General features: G+C 44.5%; 1 protein-coding gene across 5 annotated transcripts in view; it reads right to left on the bottom strand.

Moving 5' to 3' along the window:
* Positions 1-23,188, bottom strand: part of PIR (pirin) — a 78,329-nt gene extending 55,141 nt beyond the window's left edge. Inside the window, exons 1-3 of one of the 5 annotated variants that reach the window (XM_033950535.1) lie at positions 23,062-23,188; positions 19,694-19,839; positions 6,032-6,124 (exon numbers count right to left, since the gene is read on the bottom strand). In XM_033950535.1, coding sequence (XP_033806426.1) covers positions 6,032-6,124; positions 19,694-19,786 — 186 coding nt within the window. In that variant the 5' untranslated portion in view covers positions 19,787-19,839; positions 23,062-23,188. Of the gene's footprint in view, positions 1-6,031; positions 6,125-19,693; positions 19,840-20,014; positions 20,077-22,748; positions 22,850-22,892; positions 22,914-23,061 lie in introns of those variants that run through there. The other 4 variants (XM_033950539.1, XM_033950536.1, XM_033950538.1 and 1 more) reach the window with 4 other exon arrangements.
* Positions 23,189-24,328: the final 1,140 nt, after the last annotated feature.

Below are 24,328 nucleotides of genomic sequence, written 5' to 3'. Positions count from 1 at the left end.
TGCGGATTCACTGCGCAAATGATTGGGCAGTGAATTCCAGAGAGTAGGAGCAGTGACAGCAAAGTTATTGGAACGCAGCATGTTGATTCATTTTAAAGAAGGTATGACGAGAAGATTTTGTGACATTGAACGAAGCGATTTTAAAGAATTATAAGGAATTAAGTCTGTTAATGAACTCCGGTTGATTATTTAAGAGTTCTTTGTATCCATATGGTTTCAATAAAGAAAAAAATCCAAAAACATACAAACAATATATTCTTGCTATATGCGCATGTCTTCTGCCTGGTTGCGACTCTGTCCACTCTCAATAAACATATGTTAAAAAATAAATAAATAAATAAATAAATTATATATCTATAATAATAAAACCCAAGAGCGCACATGCGCTGTCGAAAGTCCGTGAGTCCTGGTGGCGTGAGGTGTGCTTCTGTGCCAGTCCTCACGGCGCCTGCGCTAGCTGGAGGCACGTGTGCCAGCGACTCCTCCCTCTCGCTACCAGTCCTCTTCAAAGCGGCCTGCTGAGGTTCACCAGCCGCTGTAGCGAACCTTGCAGGCCGCTCTCCAAAGGATCGGTGAAGAAAACTATAAGAAGGCAAAGGCGGGACAGAGGCTGCGATCGGCAGTGGCTGCTGCTACTCCTCCAGCCCCGGCCGGCAGCCCCCTCCGCCCCATCCTCTCTGCTCCGGTGGCCCGCGCAGGGGAAGGAGCGGATGATGCAAGGGGGTTGAAAAAGCGAAAGGTGGGACGGGAAGGGGAGGAAGTCTAAAATGAAAAAAAAAAAAATTTATACAGGAAGAGGAGTCTCTAGCACCCGGCTTAAAGACTAATATATATATATATATATATATATATATATATATCTTGTAAGAACATTTGAACTGTAGGGGACTTTTACTTTGGGAAATGAAGGTCTTTTTCAAAGAAACTAACGCAATTATAACTCACTGAACACACGAGACATTTTAAATTTAGTGTGCTAGAAGACATGACAGCACCTTCTGATTCATGCCACCGCGGCTGAAAGCCAAGAAGGAATAATGTGCTATTGCTAACCTTTTGGCAGATGTTGCGATTTGCCCGGAATTACATTTGGGCACAGGCAGACGGCACGAGAAATTTGTGCCAAGTTGCTCTCCCTCGTTAAGGATTTGAATTTTCCGCTGTGAAAATCTAGGCTGTCAAAGTGGGAAAGGGAACTCCCTATCCCTCAAGAGGGTTAAAAATCTAAATCAAATATTGCTTGGTGGTGTTAGAGTTTGTTTGTTTGGGGGGGGGGGGCGTGAATAGGGAAAGAGGGGGACATAGAACAAAATGAAGAACAAGTCATGCACGTTAACGTGGGAATGGTCTGAGCCACGTGTTAAACTCAGATTTTTGTGCAGACAGAAGCATGAATATGTAGAAGGCTGAATAGTGTAGACCAGTGGTCTCAAACACGCGGCACGCGGGCCGCATGCGGCCCCCAGGGACTATTTTGTGGCCCACAATCTGTCCTCGACTAAAGCAGGGGTCTCCAATCTACTTCCCTTCCAACTGCCCTCCCCCAAGCCACTGCAATCGGGGAACAGGCCGCGCCGAGGTCTTAACTCTCCCTGTTTATCTTCCCCAGCTCGGAGCCGACCAATTCTCGCCACTCGACGTCAATTCTAACGTCGGGGAGGAAGTTCCGGGCCAGCCAATCGTTGCCTGGCTGGCCCAGAACTTCCTCCCCGACGTTAGAATTGACGTCGGGTGGCGAGTATTGGTCGGCCCCGCACTGGGGAAGATAAACAGGGAGAGTTAAGACCTCGGCGCGGCCTGTTCCCCGATGGTAGTGGCTTGGGGGAGGGCAGGGAGAAGTAAAGAAAGGGGGGGGGACAGGGAGACAGAAAGAAAGAAGGGAGACGGGACACAGACAGAAAGGGGCACGGAGAGAGAGAAAGAAAGAAGGGGGCAGGGTGAAAGAAATAAAAAGTTGGGGGAGGGAAGGAGACAGATGCCAGACCAGGAGAAAGGAAGGAAGGAAGGAGGGAGAGAAAGGAAAGAAAGAGATGTCAGACCATGGAAATAGGGACAGAAGAAGAGAGAGACAGAAGGGAAGGTAAGACATGGAAACGTAGATTTTGAAAAGAAAGCAGTTAATGCCAAAGATGGATGCAAGGCAGAAAGTGAAGATGGAGAGAAAACCAGTCAAAGGACAAGAAGACCCTGGAAACACAGTTAAATGCACAGAAAAATAAAGTCACCAGACAACAAAGGTAGGGAAAATGATTTTATTTTCAATATAGTGATTGAAATGTGTCAGTTTTGAGAAAGGAAAGATATTCAACTTTAAATGTGAGGGCCGCAGAAACAATTTTGCATAAAGTAAAACTCTTTATAGTTTATAAATCTTTCCTTTAACTGTTAAAGGAAAGATTTATAAACTATAAAGAGTTTTCCTCTGCAAAGTTGTCATTTCTTTAATAAGACATTAACTATTTTTTTCTGCGGCCCTCCAAGTACTACAAATCCAAAATGTGGCCCCACTAATGGTTCGAGTTTGAGACCACTGGTGTGGACTATGTCCCTGGGATATGTACATATTTACAGGCTGGATTGATGGATGAGCTAAGAGCAAATGTGAGCCTTTTACGAAAGTGCGCTAACATTTTTAGTGCACGCACTGGATTAGCATGCGCTAGCCGAAAAACTACCGCCTGCTCAAGAGGCGGCGATAGCGGCTAGTGCGTGCAGCATTTTAGCATGCGCTATTCCGCGCATTAAGGCCCTAACGCACCTTCGTGGAAAGAACCCTAAATGTAGACAGTGACATTAAGTGGAGAGTGTGGCACAGTGGTTAAAGCTACAGCCTCAGCACCCTTGAGGTTGGGGGTTCAAACCCATACTGCTCCTTGTGACCCTAGGCAAGTCACTTAATTCCCCCATTCCCCAGGTACATTAGATAATTGTAAGCCCACTGGGAAAGACAAGAAAAAATGCGCCGAGTACCTGAATAAGTTCTTTCAAAACATTCTGAGCTCCCCTGGGAGAACGGTATAGAAAACTGAATAAATAGTGTGAAAAGTTTTTGTCTCTGAGCTGAGACTGTGATGTCACAATGCCTCATTCCACCAATAAGAGACAACCTCATCAGTGATGTCACAATGGCTTCATTGTTCTTTACTTGGCTCACTTTCACTACATTTTGATTTCTAGAGTGATGCAGTAGTTAAAGTTACAGCCTCAGCACCCTGAGGTTGTGGGTTCAAACCCATGCTGCTCCTTGTGATCCTAGGCAAGTCACTTAATCCCCCCATTACCCCAGGTACATTAGTTACCTGAGCCCACTGGGACAGATAAGGTAAATGCTTCAGTACCTGAATAAATTTATGTAAACCCTTCTGAGCTCCCCTGGGAGAACAGTATAGAAAATTGTATAAATAGTGTGAAAAGTTTTTGTCTCTGGTAACCAGAGCTGAGACTGTGATGTCACAATGCCTCAATCCACCAATAAGAGCCAACCTCATCAGTGATGTCACAATGGCTTGATTGTCGTAGACTAGGCTCACTTTCACTACATTTTGATTTCTAGAGTGGCGCAGTGGTTAAAGCTACAGCCTCAGCTCCCTGAGGTTGTGGGTTCAACTCACATTGCTCCTTGTGACTCTGGGCAAGTCACTTAATTCCCCCCATTGCCCCAGGTACATTAGATAGATTGTGAACCCACTGGGACAGACAGGGAAAAAATGCTTGAGGACCTGAATAAAGTCATATAAACCATTGTGTGATCCCCTGGGAGAAGAGTATAGAACATTGAATGAACAAACAAGGCTGGCAGTTTACAGCAACATACCACAAGATGGCTCCCTATCAAGAATTTGAAAAAAATACAAAGCGTTCTTTGTACACCATTTCAGGCAGCTGCAAACCATATGGTAATTAATGGTTTAGGATGGCTTAATAAAAACTTGGTGGCAGATGTCAGATATTCAATGCATACGCAGAATAAAAAACAAAACCAAACCCCAAAACACCAATTATGTATTAAAAATTATATTTGCTGCATGTTTTATCTAGTACTATGAACATTTTTAACCTGACAGGGAAATCATTTGATCTTCTGGATTCACATAAATGCTAGAAATACCCAACTTTTTGTTTTGGGAAAGGCTCTTGGTACAGTGATACAAGAACATAGTCACATTTGGGGATATTTCTCTTTTAAACAAAGTACCCCAAGCTGTGCATTAATGGCCATACACATTTACACCTGCTATTAAAAAGAAAAGAAAAAAAAAAAAAGTGCATGGCCCACTTGTGTCTACATCACAGCTCTGCCCAGACGTCATCCTGGATCATCATAAAATCATCCAAGTCAGACAAAGAGGGTTCTTAGAGCCCATAACTTTCTAGGATGGTGGCCTTTCAAGGTGCCACGAAATGCACTCGGATATAAAAGCAGCAGCTCTCCTAAGCCTGCACGGAGTGGAGGAGTAGCCTAGTGGTTAGAGTCTCTATAATAATAATAACTTTATTCTTTTATACCGCCATCACCAGCAGTTCTAGGCGGCTTACATAAAAGAGAAACTGGACAATCAGTGAAAAATACAGTAGCACAATGGATACACTAGTTACAATCATAAAATATCCCAATTCAGGTAATAAATTAATCATACAAATTGGTCTTAACTAATTTACAAAAGGAACAATATGACAAGGCTTGATGAATACATTCACTCAACGCCTTTTAAAGCCTTCAGATAGGCACCCAGAACTTCACGCAATCCTTCCGTTGCACAATGGATTGGCACAGGGGCCTTATGTTCTCTGCGCCTCTCCCGATAATTTGTAACAGATCTAATAAAAAAAAATGTAAACAAAAACCAAGCCAAAAACATACCCTTTAACTATATTAAAAGTTAGTGAAAGAGCAAATTACCAGTAACAGATGTGTTACCATCTTCCACAGCTGTATAATATGTTGGGAAGACGACCTGCTTCGTAAAAAGGCAACGCTATATTCATACTGGGACGAAAGGCTTCCAAGATTCAGTTACAAACAAGTATGAACGATGCCATCTAATGGTGAAGCGCAGGAGACGAGAAGAGTTTCTAAATATCTAATCTAATCTTAGATTTATATACTGAATCATTCCTAAAAAAATAGGACTCGATTCACTTTACAACAATTTATCTAAAAGGGATAAAACATTGCAGACCTCAACGTGTTTTTAAGATTTTTCAGAAGACCTGAAGCGAAATACAAAGATCTTATTTGAGAAGGTGCATTAAGCCATTTACAATCAGGTACTCGAGCGTTTTTTCTCCCCTCCTATCTGCCCTGGCGGCCTTACAGTCTTATCTAATGTACAGAACTCGGGGCAGTGGAGGATTAAGTGACTTTCCCAGGGTCACAAGGAGCAGCATGGGGTTTGAACTAGAGCTCTGCACGGGAACGGGGGTTGCGGGAATCCCGCGGATCTCGCGGGGGGTCCTGCAGGAATCCCTCCCTAACCCACAGGACTCCCACGGGGATCCCCCTCTAGCCAACGGGACTCCCACGGGGATGGAAGGCTTTGGAAGCAGGGCTCGTCCATATAATATAATGGACACGTCATCCTTAGTAAAAGAGGGGGTTTATAAGTTAATTACCTGAACAGAAATCAAAAAAAGGGTTCCACCAAAGAGATTCCACAAGGAAAACAGCAGCGCAAACACAAAAGAAACTGTGGAATTGATGATCCTGTCAGAAGTAATTGCTGCTTTTTATGGGGACGGGCTGGGATGGAGGCAATTCCTTGCGGGGATGGGTGGGTACGGAGAGGATCCTGGCGGGGACGGGCGGAGATGGGTGGGATTTCTGTCCCCGAGCAACTCTCTAGTTTGAACCCACAGCCTCAGGGTGTTGAGGCTGTAGCTCCAACCATTACACCACACCCTTAGGTTATAGATATCAGAACCAACCACTGGCATCCTGCTATCTTCAAACTCAAGACAAGCAGTTAGGGGAAAAATAAACAACAGACAGGACAGATGAAAAATAAATATCCATTTTCTTCTTACAACTTACCGTTTCAAAGCCCCGGTGAGGGTGATCAGGAAAACCTGCAGGCTTCCCCCCTTTAAATTCATCCAGCATTAAAAATGGATCCAAATTTCTCAACTGAAATAAAGTATAATAGGTAACAAATTTTTTAACTGTTAAATGCAATGTGATAGTCACATATGTCTCAATACGTTCGAAACCCATAAAAAGACAGTTTAGAGACATCTGGACAGCAAGAAAAAAAAAAAAAACAACAACAACTTAAGAGCAGCTCAATACTAGAACTGAATTTAAAAAGCAAGCAACCATTCATATAAGCTGGATCATATTATTTCAACAGCGCTACCAGATGTACGCAGCGCTGTACAGAGTCACAATGAAGAAGAAAAGAGCTTACAATCTAAACAGACAAGACAGACAAACAGGATGTCATGGATACAGTTAAGGGGAAGGGTTAATCAGCTGGCTGGGTTGGAGGGCAGAGGGGAGTACAGGACACTCGAGCCATTGTGACATCACTGATGAGGTTGACTCTTATTGGTGGCTCTTATTGGAGGCATTATGACATCACAAGCTCAGCTCTGCTTCCCAAAGACTAAAACTCTTCACACTCTTCTTTTTTAAAGGACCCTCGGCCACGAGAGGGCATCCGCTGAAAATCAGGGGTGGGAAATTTCATGGCGACACCAGAAAGTATTTCTTCACCGAAAGGGTGGTTTGACCATTGGAATGAACTTCCACTGCAGGTGATTGAGGCCAGTAGCATGCCAGATTTTAAAAGTAAATGGGATACGAAGTAGGATCTCTAGGGGGGGTAAAGTAAGGGGGGTGGGTCATTAGAGTGGGCAGACTTGGTGGGCTGTGGCCCTTTTCTGCTGTCATTTTTCTATGTTTCTATATTTTTCTATGTTACTACTATGAATTATTTCTATAGCACTACCAGACATATACAGCACTGTACAGAGTCACAAAGAAGACGGTGCCTGCTCCAAAGAGCTTACAATCTAAATAGGCAAGACAGACAAACAGGATTTCATGGATACAGTTAAGGGGAATGGATAATCAGCTGGCTGGGTTGGAGGGCAGAGGAGTAAGGTTAAGGATTGAAGGCTCTATCAAAAAAGGTGGGTTTTCAGTCTGCTTTTAAACAAGGGAAAGGAAGGGGCTTGACGGACAAACTCAGGCAATTTATTCCAGGCATAGGGAGCAGCTAGAGGAAAGGAACGAAGTCTGGAATTGGCAGTGGAGGAGAAGGGTAAAGGTAAGAGCAGCTTCTCCGGGTGGTGTATAAGGAGAGAGAAGTGAGGAGAGATATTGAGGGGCAGCAGAATGAACACACTTGTAGGTTAGCAATAGGAGCTTGAACTGAATGCGAAGGCGGAGAAGGAGCCAGTGAAGTGATTTAACCCTTTCAGGACCATAAGGATCGTAGGCCAATTTTTGTAGTTTTGACGACATTTTTATGGTAAAAAGGGCTTGCAGATGCCAAAAAATTGATTTTTTTTGTGAAATATTTTTTTTTTTTTAAAAATCACACTTCTGGTTTATGGACAGTGTGGCAAGTGAATCTTCTCGTCAATCTGGCAACGACGCTAATGAATGAATGTCGGAACCAGTTTGTTTACACAAAGGCAGTATCATATGGAATCCATACATATCAAATTTAGAACTGTAGACTATCCCAATCAAAATTGATAGGATTTTAAAGTTATGGGACAAATATGTCCCTTGGTCCTGAAAGGGTTAAGGAAAGGGGGTGACATGAGTGTAGAGAGTACAAGGTACAAGTTACAGGTGTAATAAAACAAAAAAAGCGGATCACCAAATCTTTTCAATACCATCAAATTTTAGAAAGCACTTTGGATATTTGTGAGGAAGAAAGGAGAATTCCACACAGAGGAACATTTTCCAAAGAACACCCAAGCCAGAACTGGAACATCTCACAGCCAATTTCAGACAGGAAAAACATTGGGATACCAACAAAATCTTCGGGTTTAGATTTTTCTTCTTCCTTCTTAGGCAGCCTGGAAAAAGAAGAGGCTGGGGAGGGGGAGGGGGAGGCGATGAAGTTGGATTCCGTCAGATTCTGATCATACTGGGCAAACCAACTGGGCAAGTCACTTACCGTATTTTCGCGGATATAACGCGCACCCGTGTAAAACGCGCACACGGGTATAGCGAGCGGGGAACACAAATCTATGTAAAAAAAATTTAATATAGCGCGCACACGCGTATACCGCGCATGCTAAAACCTCTCCCGCCTACTCCGAACCGACATCCTCCCCCCCGCTAGCTTACCCGCGTTTTACAACTTTTTTTTTTCAATCCGATCCGGCATGCTCAAAGCCTTCTGGTCTCGCTCTCTCGAAATCTCGGAGAGAGCGAGACCAGAAGGCTTTGAGCATGCGCAAATGCTCAAAGCCTAGTCCAGCCCGGCGCAGGAAGAAGGAGGATCTCTCCTGCACCGCAACGCCCAGCTCAGCCCAGCCCAAACCAACCCAAACCAAACCAACGAGGGAGGATCTTCGGGCACTGGCACTGGCACATCCTGTGCATTGGTGCTGGTGCCGGTGCCCAATCGGGTAAGGCATGTTTTGCGGTGCTGGGGGGGGGATGTAGGATCGCGGGGGAGGGGTGAGCGGGGGAGGGGGGGGGGGAGGATACCGGTTCGTAGGAGGGATGCCGATCGGATTGAAAAAAAAAAGTTATATACCGCGCTCACGCATATAACGCGCGAGGGGTATGCGCGGTACGTAAAAACGCGTATAACGCGCGCGTTATATCCGCGAAAATACGGTAATCCCCCCATTGCCCCAGGTACATTAGGTAAATTGTGAGAGGGAAAAATGCTTGAGTACCTGAATAAATTAATGTAAACCCTTCTGAACTCCCCTGGGAGAGAACGGTATAGAAAATTAAATAAATTAAAAAATAATAATCGGAAGTGTTATGTTACAGATCTGGAAATCTCTTCCAGAGGACAATCTCCAGTGGGCTCAAATAGAAACCTACTGTACTTCCATCCTGGAGGGAGGATACATTGGGCTTGGTTACACCAACACTAAGGGCTAGATTCACTTAACAATAGCGACTCAATCACTGTTGGCCAATTCTCTGGCCGATTTTCCAATAGCGATTGATTCACTATTAAGTTTGCATGCAAATCCAGAGACTCTGCCCAATTTAAAAAAAAGCAGCCTCCCAATAAAACGCCCCCCCCCCCAAACACACACACACACACAGTGCCCCTCCCTCCTCGAACCCAAAAAAATGGCAGGAGGAATGCCCACTCCCTCCTGCCACCAGACGCTTCCCCCCAAAGCTCCACCCCACGCGCGAATAGGGCAGGAGGGATGCTTCTAGGGGCAAAAGGACACTTCTGGCGTCTCCTTGCTTGTTGACATATGCTACCACTGTCGCATTGTCTGAGAAGACAGATTTGCCTTCCTTTCCTGAGACTTCTAGATGAATGGTTCCGTGTTCCAGGCAATTTATGGAGCACCTCTGCTGAGCCGGAGTTCCACGTCCCTGAACTGAGTGTCTGTTGCAATGACCCCCCCCCCCAACCGTAAAGGCTGGCATGGATCATTAGTATCTCCCAGGAGGTGATGCAAAGAGGGATGCCCCAAGAAAGTGCAATTGACCTCTGCCGCCACCACCACTGCTCTTCACTGTATTGTAGGTAGCCGGGCGAGCAGCTGTTGTAGCCAGTCCAACTGAGGGGGGACCAGCGTAACAGGAGTCTTTGGAGGGGTCTCATGTGAGCTGTGGCCCAAAGAACCACCTCTACGGTCACCACCATCAACTGCAGGACCTGTAGATGCCGCCACTGCCTCCGTAGCAACTCCAAAATCTGCTTCTGGAGCTTCAGTCAGCATGGCTCTGGAAGAAATACTTGGCCCAGAGCTGTGTCAAATAAGACTCTCAGGTACTCCAAGCGCCGAGTCGGTTCCGTCTGACTTTTCTTGAAGTTGACTATCCAACCCAAGTCTTAAGAGCTGCACCACTCTCAAAACTGTCAGCTTGTCTTCCTCCTTCGATGGAGCTCCGATGAGTCAATCGCCCAAATATGGGTGCACCTGAATCCCAGCTTTGGGGAGATGCGCTGCTGCCACCACCATTTTGGTAAAGGTGCTAGGTGGCATGGACAGGCTGAAGATGAGCACCGAAAACTGGAAATGTTGCTCCAGCACATGAAATTGCCAAGTACTTCCTGTGGGCCAGGAAGATGGAAATATGACGATGGGAGGCCTTCGTTAGATTGAGGAAGGCAAGAAATTCCCCCGGTGCCACTGCCACTATGATCGAACAGAATCCATGTGGAAGTGCTTTACCTTCAGTGCCACAATGACCTACGAGAACTGGCCTCCAGTCTTCAGTCTTTCTCTGGCAGAATGAAGTATATGGAGTACCTACCCAAGCCAGTCTGGGACCGGCTCTATAGCCTTTGTACAATAGATAGCTTGCAAACAAGTTTTCATTTACTTCTTCAGCTTAAATTTTCTGCTATTTATATAGCACTGTCAGAAGCAAGCAGAATTTTAAGGACACAGACTCAGCACCAAAATGCACAGATTGTCACATAAGATGAAAAAAGCCTTTAGTGAAAACAGGAAGACAATAGAAGGAACACTGTTGGACAGACTGGATGGTCCATTCAGGTATCTCTGTTGTCAGAAGGCTGAGGGGGAGATATGATCAACGTCTACAAAATCCTGAGTGGAGTACAACGGATACAAGTGGATCGATTTTTCACTCCATCAAAAATTACAAAGACTAGGGGACCCTCGATGAAGTTACAGGGAAATACACTTAAAACCAATAGGAGGACATTTTTTTTTTCACTCAGAGAATAGATATGCTCTGGAATGCATTGCCAGAGGATGTGGTAAGAGCGGATAGCGTAGCTGGTTTAAAGGAAGGTTTGGACAAGTTTCCGGAGGAAAAGTCCATAGGCATGGGGGAAGACACTACTTGCCCTGGATGGGTAGCATGGAATGTGGTTACTATTTGGAGTTCTAGAATCTTGTTGCTCTCTGGGATTCTGGAATCTTGCAGTTCTTTGGGATTCTGTATGGAATATTGCTATTCCTTGGGGTTTGGCCAGGTACTAGTTACCTGGATTGGCCACCGTGAGAATGGGCCTGCTGGACTTGGACCATTGGTCTGACCCAGTAAGGCTATTCTTATGTTCATTTACTATATTACTACACAATCTACGAGTCTCTCTTTCCTTGCCCTAGGCTGCTCCAAGTACAGGACTGAGTGGGTTTCAGTTCCAAAAACTCCAAAGAGAAAAGGTTGTTATCAAGCCGAAATTGAAAAAAGCTGCCACAATATCAAAATATAAACAGGGTTGGTCTGCTTTCCCTCTTGTTCACTGCCAACTCTGGCAATTAAAAGCAGCAAGAACTCCACCCATGATTTTTTTAACACACATCCTGCTCATTTTCACATGCCTATCAGGAAATCATTAACAAGCAGGATGACCAATACTTGTCTTTAGTTTTGGTCCAACAGTACAGACCTTAACAAGATCCCAACTGCACTATTTTATCTTTTTGCTACCTTTTCTTCCTGTTGACAATTTTTCCACAAAAACAAACCACCAGAAAGTTCAGGGTTGCCTTGCCCCCTAAACACTACAATTTACAACAAAGTGGAGAAAAATAATTCTTCATTCAACATGCAATTAAATTCTGGAATTCATTGCCAGAGAATGTGGTGAAAACACTTAACTTAGCAGGGTTTATAATTGGGCTAGCACCCCCCTCCAAGACTTATTGCAGGCTGCCACCAGGCTCTGCACCATGCCCCCCTCCCTGCCATGTCCATCGTACCTCCTCTGCTGATCCCAAGTGGTCCAGAGGTGCAGCGGGCAAGAGCAAGCTTCCCGCGCTCCTGTCCCGCTGCTAACCCTGGTTGGTTGGTGGCTGCCGAGACTTCTGGTTTCTTCGCAGGAGCCAGTCAGGAAGCCGCTCAGCGTCGAGCAGCAGCACCGAAGTGCGCTCCTGCTCAGTGCCACTCAGTGGCTGAAGAAACTCAAAACTCGCGGCGGCCACCAACCGACCAGGCTAGCAGCAGGACAGGAGCGAGGAAAGCTTGCTCCTGTCCGCTGCACCTATGGACCACCAGGGATCGGCAGAGGAGGTACGACGGACAGGGCAGGTAGGCTGGATGCAGAGCCTGACAGGGGAGGGCACTTGAGTATTAAGCCGCACTACTTATATTCGAGAGAGATTTGCATACCAAGAAGGCAGTGCAGGCAAATCTTTCTTATGCATATTCATTGTGGATATCCTGAAAACCTGGCCTGCCAGTAAATCTCGAGGACCGGACTTGGGCAGCCCTGAGCTATCCGCTATGACGTAGCTCTTCCCATGAGTTCTGTTTGTGGCCCGCTCAAATTCTTAGTGGACCCCTGAGGAAGACGTGTTAGTCGAAAACACAAACCGTGTTGGGTCCCTGTTCCATATAGGTGGACCACATTCACACATTGATTGATTCAAATAAAGACTCGTCATCAAGAACGTCGTTTCTGCAGTATCTTTCTTTGGTTTTCAGTGATTCCACGCTTACCGCAGCCTTGTTGGATTGTTGTTGTGAAACTTACCGTATATACTCTAATATAAACTGAGATTTTTGGGCCAAAAAATGGGGGACCAGGTTTATATTCGGGTCATCCCCCAGTGACCACCCGAAATCCTCCCGGACTTCCTGCAGGCCTGCCTTAGGCCGGGACAGGAGGGATCCCTAACAATTACTAACACTAACAATTACCGCCCTCCCTCCTTCGCTTACCTGTGTGTTCCCTGGTGGTCCAGTGTGTATCCCGCGCTGAAATCCTCAAGAAGATTGTCAAGGTAAGGAGCCAGCGGCGCGCCCAGGCCGGCACGCAGCAGCGAGCTTTTCGGGCTGTCGGCCAGCCCTGCACCGCCGCTGGCTGCTTACCTTGACAATCTTGAGGATTTCAGCGCGGGATACACGCTGGACCACCAGGAACACACAGGTACGTGATGGAGGGAGGGAGGGCGGTAATTGTTAGTGTCGGCCGGGGCAGGAGACGGGAGGGATCCCTCCTGTCCCGGCCTACCACTAGGTGGTTTACGTTAAGGGGAATGGTTAGTCTGCTGGCTGGGTTAGAGGGCAGAGGGGAGTATGGGACAATCAAGCCATTACGAAGAGGTTGGCTCTTTTTAGTGGGCAGAGGGTACAGGAAGGAAGGTGGGACAGTGTTCAGAGCCTGGCAGGGAAGGGGGCTTGGTTCACAGCCTGGTAGGGAATGGGACTGAGTTCAGGGCAGGGAGGGAAGGCGGCTGGGCAGAACTTGGCAGGGAGGGGGGCTGAGTGCAGAACCTTGCAGGGGAGGGTGTGATGGAGGGGACACTGGGTGCAGATCCTGGCAGGGCATGGCACTTTAATATTAAGCCCCTGACATATTAGAGTCAACCATTTTTTCTCCTTTTTTTGGGGGGGGGGGAATGGGGGACGCGACTTATGTTCGGATCGACTTATATTTGAGTATATACGGTAGGTAAATGGTCTGAATTGTAATACATTTAAAACGCAGTTTGCGAGTGTTTTGCAAGATGAGCAAAACACTCCCACAAGCCTTAAAAGCACATCACGCAGGCATGCACGTCTGCACATCAATGAGCGTGATCCTGCCCAGATTTCTCACTCTGCCCCTCCCCCCAAAGTTGAGGGAGCAGTGGTGCTTGCACTCACTTCTGCCGCCATTGCATTGCCAAGAACCGGGAAAGTGGAGGAGGCGAGAGGATGTTCACGTGAAAGGCAGCGACAGGACATGCCTCAGTGCCTCTGACTCGTGCTCTGGTGGCCAGAAGAGCTGGGCGAGCAGACGCCGTGGTTTCCTCTTCTTCCTGAGGTCCCCTAAATTCCACCAAGACGCCGCATGCCGTACTTCAAGTGGAAAATGCGGCAACGAAACTGGACAAACCTTCAGCGGAGCCCGGGAGTAGTCCCAGAGCCGGATCAGCCTCTTGGCGTCCTTTGAGGCTCTCGCCATCTACTTCCCCTGCATGAACTCTTTTGACGAGGATGACGGGGGTGAGTGACAGGACCGGGCACGGTGCTTCTGCCTTGAATCCCTCCTTTCTCGGTCGCACAACCAGTGCATAGGCTTTGTGCGCATCTTACGTGCACAACTTCTCCCTCACACCAGCCAGTTTTGGGGATGTGGAACAAGCGCTTTGGATTATGAGCATGCTTCTGGAACGAATTATGCTCGCAAACCAAAGTACCGCTGTATTTATGTTATAGCCTTAGGTAGTTTGCAAGATTCTGGCTGCAAATATTAACCTATGTGCTTGAACTGGGTGATAACTTTATCAGATACACCTTAAGGGGCTGGTTCACTAAAGATTAACGCCTGCAGCAAGGCCAAAATAAAATGGGCCCTGTAGCAGATAGCGTGCACCATGTATAGAAAGAACCCCCCCCCCAAAAAAAAAAAAGCTCCCAAATTTGTTTGTGCTATTGTTATGGCTTGACATATTTGGGGAGTACCTGGAAATGTGATGATTTAAAAAAAATAAAGAGAATAAAAAATTTTAGTTATGATTTTGTTTTTTATTTCTGTTTTCCATTATTTTAGCAGCTTTTAGCTATTTCTAGTTTGTTTGTCCTTTTTCTTGAAGGGTCTTAATACATTATCCTACATTACACAAAAGCAGCATCAAAAGAAGTTCTAGTCATGGCCCCTAATGCGGGTGTTGAGCCAAAACATGAAGGAGGGAACATCCAACCTTACGACTCATGTTTTTATTTTTATGACTCATGTTTTTATTTTTAATCTCAATGCTTAAAAGGGTGTGGGAGCTATTGTTAAAGAGTACCGTATATTATCAAGTAAACTATATGCTGAGATTTTGAGGCAATTTTTTTTTTTTTTTTAAAAGCCAAATATTGGGGATCTTGTCTTAGTCGATTTGAAGTAGTTTTTTCTACCCCATAACCAGCCCTTCTCTTGCTTCCCACTCCCCTCCGCACTGACAGGCACGTGTTACCACACGCTCTTGGCCACTGCTGCCGCTGACAGGGAAGTGAAAGCAAGCTGGGCCTTAAAGGGTCTTGAGCAGGGCTGCCCAAATCCAGTCCTCGAGATCTACTGGCAGGCCAGCTTTTCAGGATATCCACAATGAATATGCATGAGAGAGAGATTTGCATACCAAGAAGGCAGTGCAGGGAAATCTCTCTCATGCATATTCATTGTGGATATCCTGAAAACCTGGACTGCTAGCACATCTCGAGGACCGGACTTGGGCAGCCCAGGCCTTGAGCATCTGTACATGCTGAAGGCTTCCCAGCTCCCACTCTCTCAGAGGATCCAGTGCTCCAGCCATAGCACATCTCTATCTACATGCAACATCCATATTTTCTACCCTTCAGACAATGTGTCGTCTCTTCCCCCACCCCCTTCAACATTCCTTTGATTACTTTTATTTTCTCTTTTCCCAATTTATTGCAAATTGCTTATCTGCAGTCTTGTGCTTTCGGCAGCATAATCAACATTCTACAAATAACTCTTAATTACGAGGGTCCTTTTATAAATAATGCACACTATTTTTTTTTTTTTAAATTTACATGTTTTGTTTTTTTTTCAAGTATTTCTTTACAATCCTTCAATATAGTCTCCCCGCTTTGCAATAACGGAGTCCCAACATCCAGGAAGCTTCATTATTCCATCCAAGACACCATTTTTGTTCAGTTGCTGAATGGCTTGGGTACCGGCGGAAGAAAGCTCTTCCAGAGATGCAAAACGATGTCCACACATAGGTTGTTTCAACTTTGGAAAAAGGTCAAAGTCTGGTGGACTCATGGCTGGACTTTAAGATGCATGAGGTAATACCTCCCAGCCATATTTGCGTAGTTTTTCAATGATGAGTGGTGGAGAGCTCCATCTTCCCTACGACCAAAAAAATTTCAATGAGCTCAATCAAAAGTTTTTTTTTTTAAATGATGGATTTTTGCTTATGATCATGAAGACATCATCATCACAGACAAAGTTCCATGTGGAAGAAGTATCACAGCAGTGTATTATCATGATTTTTTTTTTTTTGCGAAAAATGCACAAAACTCGACCTCAGTTGCTCTTGGCTGGGCCATCATTCTTCCCGACAACGGTCGCCCGCACATAGGGAATGTCGTCATTGTAAAACTACGCGAATACAGCTGGGAGTTGTTACCTCATAGAAACATAGAAATAGACGGCAGATAAGGGCCACGGCCCATCTAGTCTGCCCACCCCAATGACCCTCCCCTACCTATCTCTTTGAATAGATCCCACATGTCTATCCCATTTGGCCTTAAAATCAGGCACGCTGTTGGCCTCAATGACCTGAAGTGGAAGACTATTCCAGCGATCAACCACCCTTTCAGTGAAAAAGAATTTCCTGGTGTCACCGTGCAGTTTCCCGCCCCTGAGTTTCCACGGATGCCCCCTTGTTGCCGTGGGACCCTTGAAAAAGAAGATATCTTCTTCCAACTCGATACGGCCCGTGAGATACTTGAACGTCATGTCTCCCCTCTCTCTGCGTTCCTCGAGTGAGTAGAGCTGTAACTTCTTTAGCTGCTCCTCGTACGGGAGATCCTTGAGTCCCGAGACCATCCGGGTGGCCATTCTCTGGACCGACTCTAGTCTCAGAACATCCTTACGGTAATGCGGCCTCCAGAATTGCACACAGTATTCCAGGTGGGGCCTCACCATGGATCTATACAATGGCATAATGACTTCAGGTTTACGGCTGACGAAACTCATGATCCCTTCAGTCCAGCCATGAGTCCACCAGACTTCCACCTTTTTCCAAAGTCGAAACAACCTATGCGTGAACATCGTTTTGCATCTCTGGAAGAGCTTCCTTCTGCTGGTCCCCGAGCCATTTGGCAACTGAACAAAAATAGTGTCTTGGGATGGAATAATGAAACTTTCCAAACGTTGGAAGTCGGTCATTGCAAAGCCGGGAGACTATACTGAAGAACTGTAAAGAAATACTTGGAAAAAAAAAAAAAAATGTAAATTTTAAAAATAGTGTGCATTATTTATGAAATGATCCTCGTATTACAAAGCATTTAGGCCTGGATTCTCTATAGGGCACTGATATTGGCGGCTGCCGATCGCGTGTCAATCACGCAACAGTTCCCTATAGAGAATCGCGCCTCCGTGAAAGATATTTCGGCATATATCATTTAGGCGCTTTAATGCTGCCTTTTTGACATTTTAAATGCTGTTTGTTACTTAAGCACCAGTAAAGCAGCCACTGACGCATAAATTTAGGCTCCGTTTCTATAATTACCCCTCTTAGTTTGTACTTTTTTTTTTAAATGAAATGTTTATGTTTTATTAACATTTGATATACTGCTTAAGCTTATTACAGATCTAAGCTGTTTGGTTCATAGACAACGGCGCGAAAGACAAAAGCGCGCGCCGATAATTGAGCGCAGCGCGGAGGTGCACGCCGCTCAAAATTACAGTTTTTAGGGGCTCCGACGGGGGGTTTTGTTGGGGAACCCCCCCAGTTTACTTAATAGACATCGCGCCGACGTTATGGGGGGTTTGGGGGGTTGTAACCCTCCACATTTTACTGTAAACTGAACTTTTTCCCTAAAAACAGGGAAAAAGTGAAGTTTTCAGTAAAATGTGGGGGGTTACAACCCCCCACATCCCCCACAACGCGGCGCAATGTCTATTAAGAAAAGTGGGGGGGGTTTCCCCCCCCACATCGGAGCCCTAAAAACAGTAATTTAGAGCGGCGCGCGCCTCTGCGCTGCGCTCAATTGTCTGGGCGCGCCTTTGTCCCGGTGCGCTTTTGACCCGACACCAAGCTGTTTACAATAAAATACAGGTACTTAGAACTTCCCCTTCTGTCCAGAAGGCTTGCAATCTAGAAAAAGTACCTGAATAAACAATTATTAAAACAGAAAAGATAAAATTCCAAGAATAATAAAGATAAAATCTACAAATAAATTTAAGAGATTGGAGATTGAGCAAAATCCAATCCTCAATCCGTATTTGCTGCCTTTTTAATGCATTTGCACTCCAAAGAAGCAGATCCATTGCATTGCTTTGCCATTCTATCCACTTTAATTTCACCTCCACCGCTTAAAGAATTTTACTTTATAACATTTTATTGAAGAAATGCAAGAAATACATAATAATATAATTCAGTAAAATAGTCTTTATATTTAAATTTACCATATTAACTTCTAATAAATGTTTATCGTTCCTTCAAAATAAATTTTTCAAATTACCTATTACATCTCTCAATACATTCCCTCAATTTCAAACCCCCCTTACCCTCTACCCCCCCCTTATTTCCCCCCATTGTTTTAATATTACAACATTATAATAAATGAATTAAAGAGAAATACAGTTCAAGTAATTTAACATATATTAAAATCATCCTTCCTATTCCACCCCTACCCTAGAATGAAAGGTGACATGAAATACCAAGTATATAAAAATGCAAAGAACATTTACATAGCTTTAATATAAAGTATTAAGAATCATACTTCTTGCTTTTGAGGATAATTTTTGTATATAAGGGTCCCAAATTTTTAAAAATAAACTTATTCTTCTAGGAAATTTACGAACCTCCCAAACCTCAAATAAAATTAAACGATGTAATTGATTCCTCCAATGCCAATAACTAGGAGGATCTTTCTGTAACCAATATTGCAATATACATTTATGACCTATTATACATGCTTTTTGAAATAAAATACATCTATCCTGTCCAAAAACCTCACAAGCTGCTGCTTTACCAAATAATACCCCTTTTGGAGATTCCACCAATTGACAATTCCATAATGGCAGACCAGAAAGATTTAACAAGATGACATTTCCAAAATGCACGAGATATAGTATTAGAATCTTTCTCACATTTGATACAAATAGGAGAATTAACTAATCCTGCATGAAACGCTTGTTGTACCTGTAAGAAATATGCCCTATGCAAAACTCTATACGTACATTCTCTCCAAACATATCCTGTAATAATTTTATGCAAACGATGTATAATATTCACATATGTTCTATTTGGGATCAAACACCACCACAATTAATATAACAAAGATAACAAAAGCAACTTAAAATGTTTCCTTTTTAAAGATGCTTTTAACTAAAGTTTTATCATTCTTTTTTTTTTTTTTTTTAAGCTGATTTTAACTAAAGTTATTTTAGTCTTCTTTTTTTTTTCTATTAATTCCTGCCCTTTTGTGCTTACCTTTAATGTTTCTCTCATTTACTATAGCTATTGTATTTCTTCCCTTTTTCCTTTGTGTGTCTTCTGTTCGTTCATCCATAATTAACTTAGTATGTGTAGTAGTTTGTCTTATAGTTCTTTTTTTGAAAGTATGTTTTATTGTAATTTGGTTTGTTGAAATGTGATTTTATTTAATGCTTTGTACAACGCTTTGCAGAATCGATAAAGCGTTTAATCAAAAAACTAATTAAACAATAAACAATACAGAAATAGGAACATCATTACATTGATTAAAAAAAATTTTAAATCCTTTCATGTACACCCAATGAAAAACCCCCTCTTATGATTTGACTTACATAATGTTGTACTTGCATATATCCATACAATGACCCTGGACCACTTCCAACAATTAAGGATATTAGTTTGTACTTTAACAAAGCCCAAATGTAACCCCCACACATACCTCGGTTCTTCCAATGCTTCTTCGAACACGAGCCCCAACCCCCTCCGACTGTTCCTTACTAAGGACAATTTGGGTAACTTTCCTGACAGACATTCCGGCTTCAGGGGGGAAGGAAAACAAAACCCCTGTTTTTTTCAGATCTTGACCTGGCAATTAAAAACATTGTATTAGGAAAAATAAAAATCAGGATTTTTGAATAGCATAATGGGAACTCTTGCAAAGAACGAATGGTCCAATTAGAGCAGGGCGTATATGATCTATAGTTTTGGGGATTTTTAAATTCAAATGGTGAAACTATTGTAGGCTTTATCTCAAACACACCTCAAGAAGGACATGGCGGTACTTGAGAGTCCAAAGGAGAGCAACGAAACTGGTAAGAGGGCTGGAACACTGCCCATACGCCGAGAGGTTGGATAGGCTGGGGCTCTTCTCTCTGGAAAAAAGGAGGCTCAGGGGAGATATGATAGAGACCTTCAAGATCATGAGGGGCATAGAGAGGGTGGATAGGGACAGATTCTTCAGACTGAAGGGGACAACAAGTACGAGGGGGCATTCGGAGAAACTGAAGGGAGATAGGTTGAAAACAAATGCAAGGAAGTTTTTTTTCACCCAAAGGGTCGTGGACACTTGGAATGTGCTACCGGAGGAAGTGATCAGGCAGAGTACGGTACAGGGATTCAAACAGGGATTGGACGGATTCCTGAGGGATAAAGGGATCGTGGGATACTGAGAGAGGTGCTGGGATGTAACACAGGTATAGAAAGCTAACCAGGTAATAAGTATAGAAAGCAAACCAGGTAATAAGTATAGAAACCCAACAGGTCGTGCATGTGCAAGGGTTAGGACTACGATGGGAAGATAGGACTTCAATGAGAAACCAAGGTGGCAAGGGAGCCCCTTCTGGTGATTCAGACAGGTCGTGACCTGTTTGGGCCGCTGCGGGAGCGGACTGCCGGGCAGGATGGACCTATGGTCTGACCCGGCGGAGGCACTGCTTATGTTCTTATGTTAATATTTATTAAACAGGTTACGGCTCTAACCTTTCCTCTCAGCATTAAAACTGATGAGAGTTCCAGAATATCTGCCTCCCAAATCAATCAAATTCTTTTTTAAACATACTATAATGTTTGCTATTATAGCCACAGTAATGTGAAAATCCCTGGATTATATATATGGTGCCCAAATTTCGATGTGGATTCCACGATGCGTGCACAAATTGATACAACATGCTATTAGTTACCAATTAACCTTAATTGCAAGAAAATTGGCACTAATTTGGTTTTTCATGCTCATCTGCCTGCATGCTGTTTTATAATATCAGAGCCCAAATCCCATAGGCAGTGGTCTCCAACTCCAACCCTTTGCAGGGCCACATTGTGGATTTGTAGGTACTTGGAGGCCTCAAAAAACACAGTTAATGTCTTATTAAAGAAATGACTATTTTGCATGAGGTAAAACTCTTTATAGTTTATAAATCTTTCCTTTTGGCTAAGTCTTAATAATAATATTGTCATTTATAGCTAAAGAGACATATGATCAAGAAACGGTTTTACTTTTGTGATTATGATAAATGTAATGTAATGTAATGTAATGTAATTTATTTTTTATATACCGCTACATACCAAGGGCCTCAAAATAGGACCTGGCGGGCCGCATGTGGTCCCCGGGCCGCAAGTTTCAGACCATTGCCATAGGGTGAAGCTCAAAAGAGGGGTATGGCCACGGGAGAGGTATGGATGGATTAGTGCAAATTTTCAGCACGTCCCTAAGTGTTATTTACATCGTTTTTACGATCGCTAAAACCCAATTTTTTTTTTTTTTTGGGGGGGGGAATAGCCATGTGATGATAGTGCATCAGCCGCTTGGCTACTTTGCATTGGGTTTTAGCTAATTTGAATGGCTGGATCGGAAAATGGGCAATCGACATGAAAAAAGACAGAGGAGGGCCGTTTTGTGCATCGGGTCAGTAAAAGCAATCATTGCTAAAGACGGTGGCTGACTTTAGTGCCCTTTGTAAGAGGAGTTAAACAGATATGTCAGGAAGGTTCAGAATTTAACATCTGTTACTGCAGCACTGGGTGTGTGCTCATGCAAATACTAAAATCTATCAACAGGTCACAGGGTGCTGATGGTGGGGGTGTGGTCAGAAATAAACAAGTGGAACAGGTTGAGTCACTGGGACCATAGCATGAAAATTAATTTGTTTGACCCCTCAAAATCAAAAAGGTGTTCCTCTGCTACTGGAAATCAGAGAGGATGAGGAGGGGGATTTTTCTAGAGAGAAAAAAAAAAAGAGACAAATGAGGAAGAAAGGAAACAAGAACAAAATAAGTGGAGGAAAATGATGCTAGATAAGTGCAGACATTACAAAGCACTATAAAAAAAATGCATCAATATCTCAATAAAACAAGCAATACAAGTTTACTAAGGGCTCCTTTTACTAAGGTGTGTTAGAGCCTTAATGCGTGAATAGCCAGCATTGAGCTGGCGTTATTCTAGACGCGTACTGTGTAGCGTAGCGCGCGGTAATTTCGTGCATGCGCTTAAAAAAACTAGGGCTCCTTTTACAAAGCCGCGTTAGCTACTGCGTGGAATAACGCGCGATAATTTCGTGCATGCGCTTAAAAAAACTAGGGCTCCTTTTACAAAGCCGCGTTAGCGCACTGCGTGGCATAGCGCGCAATAATTTCGTGCATGAGCTTATAAACATTAGCGCACCTTTGTAAAAGGAGCCCTTAGGACTCCTTTTACGAAGCCACGTTAGCGGCTTTATCCCACGCACATTTTTAACACGTGCTAACCCCCGTGCTAGCCGAAACACTACTGCCTGAGCGGCTAGCGGGCGTTAAATTGCTTAACGCGGCTTCGTAAAAGGAGCCCTTATTCTCTCTCTTTCAGGTTATAACAGAATGAACTCGAAAATAACTCCTAAGTAAGGTCTCGAGAAAATATCATATTTATACACTATAGTCCCTTTCCCTTAAAGCAAAAAAAAAAAAACTAGAAAGATTGAGCAGAAAAATAAAACAGGAGAAACTAAAGATAAACAAAATACCGCTTAAAAGGAGAAGCCCGATATCTTCGCAACAGCAGAACCGGGACTAACCCGCAGACTCCGCGAGCGCCTCTGTAGAACGCAATGACAGCAAGCGCCGGCACGCGGCAGGGGATTTAAAGACGCCCGCGCGCGCCCGCTCACCGTGACTCGGCAGAAAGGAGCAGCGTGGAGGACCAGAAGGAGGGCCCGCCTACCGCCCTCGCGCCCAGCCCGAGAGCCACGCGCCGGCTCCTCCTCAGAAGCAGGATACACCTCTGTGAAAGCGACTCCCGCGTGACCCACCCCTCCGGCCAAGCCCGCGCTACCGTACCTTCCAGCACTCCTCCTCCCCAAAGTTACTCTCGCTGTCACGCGGGCGACTGGGCCACCCGGGAGAGCACCACGCCTCGCGCCCCCAACTGTCACGCATCAAAACAAAAACTGTTCCGCGTGCACGGGGGCAGGGTATAATTCCTCCCTGGCCAACCAGGGCGCGTCCTTCGGGGAGGGGGGCGGGGATTAACGAATATGGCCAACCGGCGAGCGCCTTTCAGCGTCGGGGGCGGGATTTTATTTTAACTCTTTTCTGGTCAGTGGCAGTGCCTGGGCGTGAACATCTTTGGATGAAATCCCGCGCTCATGCTGACTTAGTGCGATGCAAAGGCCTGCTCACCTCTTTCCAGTCCACCCTTTCATTTGCAAAAACAAGACTTACCACACCCACTTGACTAGTTCTCTTTAGGGTTACCTTATGGCTCCGGCTCCAGAAAAAGGAGGACGGATTAGGAAATCCGGGTTTTACTTCCATTACTTTCAATGGAAGTACTCCACAGGTGTCAAAGTCGGTCCTCGAGGGCCAGAATCCAGTCGGGTTTTCAGGATTTCCCCAATGAATCTGCATGAGATCTATTTGCATGCACTGCTTTCAATGCATATTCATTTGGGAAATCCTGAAAACCCGACTGGATTCCGGCCCTCGAGGAGGGACTTTGACAAACCCAAATGTCTCAATCTGTCCTCTTTTTTCTAGATAACTGATTCAAATTAATTACTAGCTTCTTTAATTCTTTTGTTCTAGAAAACTATATGGCTCTTTTTTCTGGAGCCATATGATAACCCAATATAGAACCATGATGGCAGATAAAGGCCAAATGGCCCATCCAGTCTGCCCATCCGCAGTACCGGTAACCGTTATCTCTTCCTCTCTCTAAGAGATCCCACGTGCCTATCCCAGGCTTTCTTGAAATCAGACACAGTCTCTGTCTCCACCACCTCTTCCGGGAGACTGTTCCACCCAACTACCACCCTTTCTGTAAAAAAAGTATTTCCTTATTTTACTCCTGAGCCTATCAGCTCTTAACTTCATCCTATGCCCTCTCATCCCAGAGCTTCCTTTCAAATGAAAGAGACTCAACTCATGCACATTTACATCACATAGGTATTTAAATGACTCTTTATCATATCTCCCCTCTCCCGCCTTTCCTCCAAAGTATATAGATTGAGATCTTTAAGTCTGTCTCCATATTCCTTATGACGAAGACCAGGCACCGTTTTAGTAGGCTTCCTCTGGACCAATGCCATCCTTTTTATATCTTTTT

Source organism: Geotrypetes seraphini, chromosome 6 (assembly GCF_902459505.1).
Source record: "Geotrypetes seraphini chromosome 6, aGeoSer1.1, whole genome shotgun sequence".
Classification (NCBI taxonomy): Eukaryota; Metazoa; Chordata; class Amphibia; order Gymnophiona; family Dermophiidae; genus Geotrypetes; species Geotrypetes seraphini.
Note: the sequence above shows the minus strand (reverse complement) of the source record. Positions and strands in the feature narration are given on the sequence as shown.